The 10,420-nt window shown below is 39.5% G+C and overlaps 2 protein-coding genes across 3 annotated transcripts in view; one reads left to right on the top strand and one right to left on the bottom strand.

Moving 5' to 3' along the window:
* dnajc17 (DnaJ (Hsp40) homolog, subfamily C, member 17) overlaps positions 1 to 10,420 on the bottom strand; it is a 28,899-nt gene that overhangs the window by 3,477 nt on the left and 15,002 nt on the right. The window lies entirely within an intron of this gene.
* On the top strand, positions 545 to 7,925 carry LOC112147335 (cdc42 effector protein 2). 2 transcript variants are annotated; one of them, XM_036209970.1, is made up of 3 exons: positions 545 to 4,490; positions 4,691 to 4,957; positions 6,361 to 7,925. In XM_036209970.1, exon 3 carries the CDS (start codon positions 6,454 to 6,456, stop codon positions 7,051 to 7,053), a length of 600 nt encoding a protein of 199 aa, XP_036065863.1. In that variant the 5' UTR covers positions 545 to 4,490; positions 4,691 to 4,957; positions 6,361 to 6,453; the 3' UTR covers positions 7,054 to 7,925. The 2 variants fall into 2 exon arrangements, with proteins under 2 accessions (XP_036065863.1, XP_024129418.1); XM_024273650.2 differs by lacking the exons at positions 545 to 4,490; positions 4,691 to 4,957 and adding an exon at positions 5,004 to 5,231.

Here is a 10,420-nt window from a genome sequence, read left to right on the forward strand (position 1 = left end):
TTTTTTTTTTTTTGCCATTTAGAGGAAAAACCTTAACTATGTCCTCATTTTGTCTCCAAGAATTACAGCTTCTAACAACCACGATGGAAGGAGCAATGTAAAAAAGCAAACTTACAGTCTGAGATTTAGTGTTAGAAAAAAATACCTTTTTTTAAGCCTTAAGTCACAAAGACTTTGTCAAATGATACATCACACTGGTTTTAGTTTATGAAGTTCATACTGAACTATCCGTACCCCATACTAATACTAACACTTGTATGTACAGTTGGAAGATGCTTGGTACAAAATGTTGATGTGGTCCATATCTGGTGAATCTTGCTCCAGCCTTTTTTTTTTTTACAACTCTATTCCAATATATGAAAGACTTGGCGTCATATAATTCTATATTCTATAATTAGAACTGTTAAACTGTAAAGACTTTTACATTGGAGCTTCAGCTCCAGATCAGTGTTTACGTTTGACCGCAGTTAACTTCATCCCTTTACGCGATCAACGTGAATCAGCTGATTCTGTCGCGGAGAAAAGCAGCTTTGCGCTGGAATTTAACCCTTTATATTAGTATTGTGTTGCATATTGGTGAAAAGCCGCTTTAAAGTGTTGCTTACCAACGCAAAGCCACTTTTCAGCCAACTCACATTGATCAAGTAATTAGTTAGGATATGTCAAAGAGCATTGTACGTTTTGACAGAAATTTCCCAGGTGTTATACTGTATTTTTAAAGTTTAAAACACAAAAAACATAGCAGTTAGTGTCGCCGGTTTTGTTAGTCTTTTTCAGCCAAAAACAAAAGTATTTTTCAACTGGAATGTGGGGGAGGGGGTTATATTCCAGTTTTGGACTTCCTTCCGGCTAATGATTTTCAGCCGCCATCTTGTCTGCAACCAGGTCCCCCTCGAAAACTGACGAGACGTGAATGTGATAGTTTTGAACGCAGAAGCCTAAAACACGGATACACACACGTTCACAAAGATTTTTACATTGAAAGCGACTGCTTGAATGTGCGTTACCGAGGCTGGTGTGAATGTAGCATAAGGCTGCAGCAAACACACTAACACACAATGCATGTACAGTCTCTCTGGGTATTTCTTAGTCAGACATAATATTCAATCAATCAACCTTTATCTCTGTAGCACTTTTTATATTTAAAAAAAATAGCCCAAAGTGGTTTACACCAAAATAAACAAAATAATATAAAAACAAGCACAAAAATGTAAATTGAGTCCCCTTCCCCACTTCCCACCCCTAACTGATCGAGACAGACAACAGGAAATAGGCAAAGGCTAATAGTTGGGACCTCCCTCTCTGAATAAGCTGTGAATAAGCCAGACAAAAGGCAACAGCACACTAATATTAATATTGAAGGCAACTGAGTCTTAAAGGAACTGGTTTGTTTCGATTGCTAAAGACTTTGGTGATGCGTGGGCTTCCATCAATCATCTCAGCACACCAATACGAGACCATCAATTAGATCCTTCTTGTGCCCCGTACACAGTTTTGAACACTCTTTATAAAATGCCAATGCAAGATATTATGGGGTGTCAATTTCCTAAATTGCTTTATGGAATTGATCCAAGTAAACAAAGCTCTGAACTTGTAAAATGAATTATACCCTTGTGTTTAAAGGATGAGGCTGATCTTCACACATAACAGATGGAATCATTTCCATGTATCATATAATCCTGAAACAAAGCAATCCCAGAAAAGAAAAAAAACACAAAGACCATGGTTACAACCAAAAAAAAAAAAAGAAAAAAAAACTATTCATTATACCTGGATTCTAGTTTTTGGCAGTTCCAAGTAACTTTGACAAACTGCAAACACTTGTACTGCTAATGCTCACATGCATTAGCAAATGTTAGCAGAGCATCAATCTAAAGGACACGTGCAGTGCTAAGTTCCACATATATGTGCTGCGCAAGCATGTGGTTGTAGGTGGTGACCATATTCAGCAGAATAGATGCGGGCTGCAGAGACAGATTGCTTTTGGAATCTGCAAACGTAAAATAAATAAACAGTGAAGAAAACTGGCAGCAGCGATCTGAACCCTGGGGTCCCTGGCATTTCTCTTTTTGATGGATGGGCTTAAAAATCATTTAAAAAAAAAGAAAAAGTGGAGGTTTTGGCTTCTCTAATGCCCTACAATATATTTTTGTATAAGGAAAACTATGCATTTCACATTGTAGCTTTTACTGGAACAACTCTGATTGCAAGATTTCTTATTAAAACAAAGGAGGCTATAAGGAATGGGAAAGAATATGCTGAAACATATTGGGTAGAGAAAAATTGTGTAAAAGGTTACATTAACAAAAACTTCTATAAAAGTAAAAGTATATTTAATGTTAAATCACAACATATTTTAATTTTATTCTAGCATTTTGTAAGAGGAAGTCTGGAGTGACATAGAGGTACATTAGATTTGTTCAGAACATATGAGAGCTGTAAGACAGAGGTGTAGAGAAAAATCGATTCAGCAATATTTCATTTGGCAAACCTTGAATACATCAGAAGAACAGCTCATGCGTGATGTTTTGGAGAACAATGAAGGAAGCAGACGGAAATGATTTGTAGATGAGAGGAGGAAAGGTGATGATGTTTGTAAAATGATGCAGAGGTTGGAGCTACCAGAAAAGAGGCCTAAAGGGAAACCAAAGAAGAGACTCATGAATGTCGTGAAGACGGCCATGAGGGTGGTTGGTGTAAACAAGATAAAGAGGACAGGATTGGATGGAGGCAGACGACTTAGTGTGACGCCCGCTAAAGGGAGCAGCCAAACGGGGCAAAGCAAATGTACTGGCACTTCCGCAGCACTATGACCTCAGGCAATTTGGGAATTTAGTAATTAATTCAAATACAAAGTGTAGTTAGTCATTACTCTTCTTTCCTGCTACCTGTCATGAAGTGGTGGTGAAGGACCCAAACGCAGGAGCCCAGGCTTGTTGACAGAACCTTAAACCATTAAAAAAAAATGACAAAAACATGACAAAAACCCATGGAGGAACAAAAGGTGGTGACAGAGCAGAGAAGATGACAATGAAGAACTGAAGGCCAGACACTTTAATAGGCTGAGGGCAATTACCTAAATGAAGGCAGCTGTGTACGATTTGACCTGAACATGACGAGACCAAAGGAAAACAGAAATGACAAATCCTAAGCACCAGATCCTGACACTACCAGGGGCGTCTCGTTTGCCAAGTTTCTGTTGGAGCTTGTTGAGTCATAACTTTGCAGACAGTAAAAATGATGACACAAAAAATGATACTGCAAACCAAAAATATTGATCGTCCAAACAGTTTTTTAAAATAAAAATCACGTGCAAACGCACTAAGCTGTGTAACGCTTGGCTGAGATTTTTATCATAGTTGCTGTCATCAGACAATATTTTTCATATAAAAACAATCCGTGCAGTAAATCCAGCTGAAGTGGAAGCGGAAGCAGCAGAACACACAACAAAGGAATATTGATTATAGCTTCTCTTGTGGGATTGCAGCACCAGTCAAAGCAATATCTGGAAACACTTTTCTTAAGCAACATGGAAGACATGTATTGGCCAGAATTTCAGGATAAGCATAGCTGGGTCATACCACACTGCCCACTCTGGTCAGGGCTTAGAAATGTGGCTTCTAAATTAAGCCAGTTTAGGCACAACCATGCTCTACACGGCACGGGACAGCAGCTACAAGAGCAGATCTTCCAAATACCACAGATATTAGCTCCTCTATAACTGCGTTCTATGCAGTTTTGTGGCTGCAGGTGAAGGAATTAAACGCCTTCCTTTATTTTCCCTTTTTTGAAGAAAAAGAAAGATGTTCCGTTTTAGCCTGGGCAAATATTATGATTCTTTCACATGCGTGAGTAATTGTGTCTGGTCTTGCCGACTGCTCTGGGGGCTGCAGTGTAGAGCGGGAAAGGAAGTGTAGCTGCAGCAGCATGCCTGTTGTTTATTGGACGACTTTGAAAGGAGTGCTGAAAAATGTTATTTGTTCTCTAGAACCCACAAGAACATTTCAATGCACTAAACAGAAATACACCACTTTCATCTTGGCTGCAAAAGCTCCAACTCTTACCCAGCATTTTTGCCAGGTTTCATTCAAATAACTTGAAGACAAATAACTTGAAAACTCAAATTTTTGCAAGAAAGAAGGATATTTGTATTCCTTCATGCAATAAAAGGGAAGCAATTTCATTTAAAAAGTGGCAATTTCTCAAGGTTAAACTATTTACTCTTCATAATTAGCTATGGTGTTATAAGCCCTGTAGGCGTGGGAATCGAAAATGCAACAAGTTGTCTCTGTTGTGAAACCCAGCGTGCCTGCTCATACATGTCTGTGAGTGATTTGATTACTCAGAGAAGCTATAGGTCGTCAGTCAGGCAGAAGAGAGTGTGGAGAGGTGCTGGACTGTGGGGCTTTAAACAAGCCAGCAGACAGGAAACCAGCAGGGCAGAGGGACAATACCACGGAGATTAGGGATCAGTTAACCCCCTCCCCTGGGTGAGTGACCTGTTTGCTCACCGGCTATGACTTCCTTGTTTCCAGATAAGTACATAATCTGTGAACATTCACTAATCTTTTCAAACTCAACTTTCCTCTCGCAGACACGCTCTAGTAATAAGTCATGGACTCTAGTGGTCGTCTTTCTGAATATATGGATAACAAGCAGGCGCTCCTGCTTTGCGCGCACTTTTTTGCAGGTGAAGCAGGCGGTCAGTCTTCCAACGAGACTGAAAACACCTACGACAACGAGGCAGACTCGCTCGGCTGAAAGAACTCCATAACCTGAGGACTATACGAGCGCAAAGACAGGAATAACCTCCACCTAGACATCTATAGTACTTTGCCATCACTGGGGCAAAAAAGGGACTTTCACCTGAAGAGTGCCGACAAAGCAGGTGGGAGCTAACACTCAGGATTAGCAAAAACGGATTCATTACCAAGCAACAGAACAAAACGAGACAAAGGTAAGTTAATTAGCTGATCCATACCTTTAGAACAAGGTGCACAAAATGTAAAAGCCTGTTTATTAATGTTAAAGTGAATTCTGAGTCATGGGAGGAAAAAAAACAGCTTTATTTCCTTGTTTAATACAATAAGGATTTTTCTGTTAAAGTCAACAAGTCCCATCATGTCATGAAGGAGCTCCTTGGGGCGTGAAAGTAGACACAACTTAGATTCTTGACAGAGAGGAATTCACATGCACAGGATTCCACAATCCTAGGATTTTGAGCATGGCAGGTAAAAATCTGAACTCATTTTTACTCACTTGTTGATTTCAAACTACCAGAACGATGGACAAATCACCACATTTCGATCATTTTATTACCAACCAAGAGAACGATCTGTTCAAATGACATACTCTAGTTGTTTATCTTGGCTATGTAGTGTCTCCATATTACAGACAGCTCAAATCTGAAGACTTCTCCTTGGTTGAACTGACATGTTTGGAAAAGAATGTTGTTGTGTACACGTTCTCCAATCCCCCGCTGTTCCTGAAGTGCCGATAAAAAGCTTTACAGGCCAACAAAGCCTGTTTGCTGAAGTGGCCTACAAGTTTACGGAGTGAGTGTGTGTGAAGTCACGAACGCTGATCTGATGTGGGCAATAAAATCACAGACGCAAGGCAGATCACCTCATCCAGATCCCTAAATTGATAAATAAAATCACAGATTTTTCTTTTAAAGTTCTGTAAAAGTGTTTTATAATTGATTTTTGTTGTCATTTTAAGGTTAAATAAATGTATTTTAGTGAAACAGATCAAATGACTTAAACTAGGGCCGAACACCATCTATTTTATCTGACAGGATCTATTTGAACTTTTTAAATTTCTGGATGATAAATCGTTCTGTAACTCATAAGTGAATAAAACCATTTAAAAATTGTTATTCTTAACTATAAAGTTATAAAATGGTTTTGTGATCTTTAAAAAAAAATCCCAAAGCTAAATAATAAAAGATCTACACAACAATATTTGGGGGATTTGCCTTTCTTTCCCCTTTTATTTTTTCGTTCCTGAACGTCTTAAAGAGATTAATAGATTTCCTCTGGCGGATCTGCAGCGGACCACACCTGCATTTATGGGAAGAAAATGGATCTTGGAAAGTAAATATTTAGGAATAAAGGCTTCAAAGCATTTTTGGAACGACCCTCTTCTGCCAAGCAATGCTGCATTTCATTAAACTACAATCAAATGTAACAGGTGCAACGTCTAAACAATGGCTGATGATTCTCATCAGGCTGACAGGAACAGCCTAATACTTTAATTTGTTGCAGAAAAACATAAACGCAAGCTGAGACGTGATTTAAACCGAGGTTTGTTAGTTCTGATTTCCCTCTTATCTGGTCTTTTTTGTGTATGTTGTTGCAGATGGCCTAACACCTTGAAGCGCCACCACTTTGAGGATTAAGTGACAAACCAAAAAGAGCACTAAGGACATCTAGCTCAAGCAGATCGGACATTATGCCACTTAGAACGTCCACGAACAGGAAACCATCCCCCGGTCATATATCCAGGAGGATCTCCAAGCATAGAGAGACGCTGACTGTTAACATGATCAGTTTGCCTCTGGGAGATTTTCGCCACATCTCCCATATTGGGAATGACACTCTGACAGACAGCTTTGGGGATTTGTCGTTTCTGAAAAAGGGAAACAGCCTCCTCCGACACAGCTCCAAGAGCGAGCAGAACCTCTTCCTCGCCTGCGTGCCGCCTCCGAAGCCCCCTCGGCTGAACCTGAATCTGAATGGGACTGAGGCTAAGCAGAGTCCTGACTGGTCTTTGGACCACAGGAAGAAGAAATGTAACTCTATGCCGCTGCTGGACGGTGACGAGGTAGACGAGGTGTTCAAGGATGAGGATTGCCATAGAAGAAATAAGAATGGGTTAAATGAGGCTCACGGGCTTGGACTAAGCGACACGAGTTCGTGTACAGATGGAGAGTTTACAGAGAGCTACGACGGCGATGCTAAAGACGAGGACAATTGCTTTTCATTCAGCCTCGACCTAGGCCCTTCAATCCTGGACGACGTTCTCCAAGTGATGGAAAAGATACACAACTAAAGAGGATACCAAAGAAACATGCGGAGAAAAATGTGAGAACTAGATGATTATCAAGGGGAAAAATGCAACTTTCTGTCTATTTTTACCCTAAATCAAACACCAAAAAGCTGTGTGTTCAAAGGGAACAGACTCATTTTGGGAGTGTAAACAATGTGTGAAAAGTAAAGAGGACAGAGCGGCACTTAAAGTTAATGTTTCCCCTAAAACGTCCCTCTGGCAGATGAATATTGAACTCGCGGTTAATTATTGAACCCTTTCAAACTTTGAGATGAGCATTTTTAATGCATTTAACATTTCTCCTTATTGGAGCCCCTCAAACCACACAGCGCAGCACCGAGGACGGCTGTTAAAACTTAAGAGTGTTGTGTTTGAGGAGGTAGAAGCAAAAGGCTAGAGTCCAAGGTCTCCGAGCTGTGATGTCTTGGCGTGCTTGACGATCTATTGTGTGCAGAGGGCAATTTGACTTCGCACGCATCCTGGAGGCCCCACTCAAAGGTACACCAAGGTACCCCCCATCTCTCCTTCCCAACAGTACAGTTAAAACAAACATTTAGCTCTGCTTCCAATAAAAGCCAGTCAGCGGTGGCAGGTTGGGCAGGACAGCAAACCAGGCCACAGGTCCGGGACCTCAGAGGAATCCACAGAACCTTGTTTTCTTAGCTGTAAATCAGAGTCCGATGCTATCGTGAGAGGTGCACGAGAAAAGGGTAACATGAGACCTCCACATATGCAGGGGGTGTTGAGGGAGGAGGGCCAGAGACATCCATTACTGCAGCAGCAGAAGCCCTGATCAGTCTAAACGCTTCCTTCTGAACAAACAGACCCTTGACACAAAAGACATGCACGCTGCATCTTGCATGCGGCTAAAGTATTAAAAAAAATTAAAAAGTCACATGGTCAAACAAGCAGAAAACTGGGAGCCTAGAAACAATAACTTTTCAAACGTTGGTCAAGCTTGTTTATTGTGGGAGACAATTGACAACCTTCTCTATGGACAAACCCAATTTCATATAGAAGCCACAAATGTTCTGCTTCAAGCAGCAGAATCAAAGATCGATGACCATAAAAACAAACAGCTCAGTCTGCGTGCCCTGCTCTCTATGTATATTTTGGTGTCTCACATTCAAAACACCATCTCTATGTCTTATGTAAACTTTGTGAAACATTTGTTGAGAAATAAAAAGTGAACTGCTATGCCTATTTTCTTTGCTTTTTTTTGTTTTTTATTTGAGTTAAGAAAATAAGTAAATAAATACCTCTTTCAAATTCCAAGATTGGCGGTTTTGCGGCCAAACCTCATGAGAATGTTTACATGTCCTGACGGACAGACATTTACTTGGGCTTTCCAAGTATCAGAGGCCATATTTGAGAATGCGAGTTTCATCTGTCACATACCTACCAGTCTTTACGAAAAAGATGGACTTGAACAAAAAGATTTTGTAAAAATGTAATCCGGATGTTGAAGACGTTTCATTATCTGCTATGGAGTCATCCAGGAGGAATGAGACAATTTAGGGCAGAAAAAAGCAAAAATTGGAAAAAAGTAGTTTGACTTTAAGTTCATAAATCATTTCTATATGTTGGAAACTGACAGCTTTGAGATCTTAGATGCACCTGATAGTGCCGATGGTGATGCTCCAGATAATCAGGGCGTGTCAGCACTTTGCAGAATGAACACAAGGCAGATGTACTCTGTGAATGTGACCTTTCATCAACTACAATGAATCTTGAGAAGCAACATTAAGTTTGTTCAACTGTGCAACATCAAGGAGACATTGTGACACATCGTGTTGAGAAACTAAGAAGGGACTAAATCAACACAAGAAGAGAAATAAACAGACTTGTCAGCCAAAGCTGACAAAAAACATACTATGAAATAAAAACTTTGAAAAAGTTTTTTGGTCTGTTTTTAAATTATCCCTCCACTCTCTCCAAGGATTACATTAAAAAAATCAAATAAACTCAATGAATATTCAACCACATGACAGATGGAAGAATGAAGCGGCTGTCATTGATGCCAATTCATTTTTTTCTACACTACAGCTTGATCTGTGAAATATCCCAATCACATGTGGTACTACTTCTCTCATTCCAAGAAATGAAAACTGCTGTCATGGAGACTACTAAGAAATCAACTCATTAATGAACTGCTTGTTTGTTTCAGTCACAAACCAACTTCTTTAGATTTTTTAAATAAATAAAATGTGTGAAATTAAATTCAAACAAACTAAAAATAGTCCGTTTTGAGTAGAACAAATATCATTTTAACCACTACAGACACATTAGACAGCGTGAGTCTGCTTGAGAAAAACACGGTTAATTATTAATTTTGCTAACAATATAGTAGACAAATCCTTGTGTGTCGAGAGATTAGCAACAAACCTTTGCTTTATCAGCCATCTTAACTAATCCCTAAAAAGTTTCCCAGCTCGTTTTCTTGTCATTTATCAGTAGAGAGCTCAGCAAATTTTACTGAGAATCTAAAAAGAGCAAACATCCGAGAAAACAGCAAGAAAACAATCATTTGAAGCTTTTACAGGAATTAGCACAAGAAAGAAAGTGAAGTTGGAAAGCCTGATAACTTTTAGATGTTTTAAAAAAGACTGAATAATGTATCTAAACAACTGTTTTGCCAAAATATGTCCAAGTTTGTTGGTGAAAATGATATCAGTCAATTGCCAGTTTAAGGGGAAAAAAAGTAAAGGTCCTAATATGGTTACAAAGTTTACAAAATAAATAAATACAATTTATGATTTTAACACTAGACTACATTTATCTTAAACTGTATAATAAATGTACTCTTACCAAAAGTATTGGCTCAGGTGCCTTGACTCACATATGAACTGAAGTGCCATCCAAGTCCTAACCCATAGAGTTCAACATGATGTGAATCCACGTTTTGCACCTATTACAGTTTCTCTTCTGGGAAGGCTTTCCACAAGGTTAGGGAGTGTGTTTATAGGAAATTTTGACCATTCTTCCAAAAGCGCCAATGATCAGGTCACACACTGATGTTGGTGGAGAAGGCCTGGCTCGCAGTCTGTGCTCTAATTCATCCCAAAGGTGTTCTGTTGGGTACAGGCCAGTCAAGTTCATCCACACCACACTCTGTCATCCATGTCTTTATGGACCTTACTCTGTGCACTGGTGCACAGTCATGTTGGAAGAGGAAGGGGCCTGCTCCAAACTCAAAGTTTCTTTCACTGGAAATGACTGGATTTGTTGCACAGGTAGCATCCTATATGACAGTTCCATACTGGAATTCACAGAGCTCTCAAAAGCAGTAATTTTTTTCAGAATTAGCTCTTAAAACCTTAGTAAATGCCAAGTTAGCAAAAAAAAAACAAAAAAAACCCCCAAAAAACTA

The sequence above is a fragment of the Oryzias melastigma genome, linkage group LG22 (assembly GCF_002922805.2).
Source record: "Oryzias melastigma strain HK-1 linkage group LG22, ASM292280v2, whole genome shotgun sequence".
Classification (NCBI taxonomy): Eukaryota; Metazoa; Chordata; class Actinopteri; order Beloniformes; family Adrianichthyidae; genus Oryzias; species Oryzias melastigma.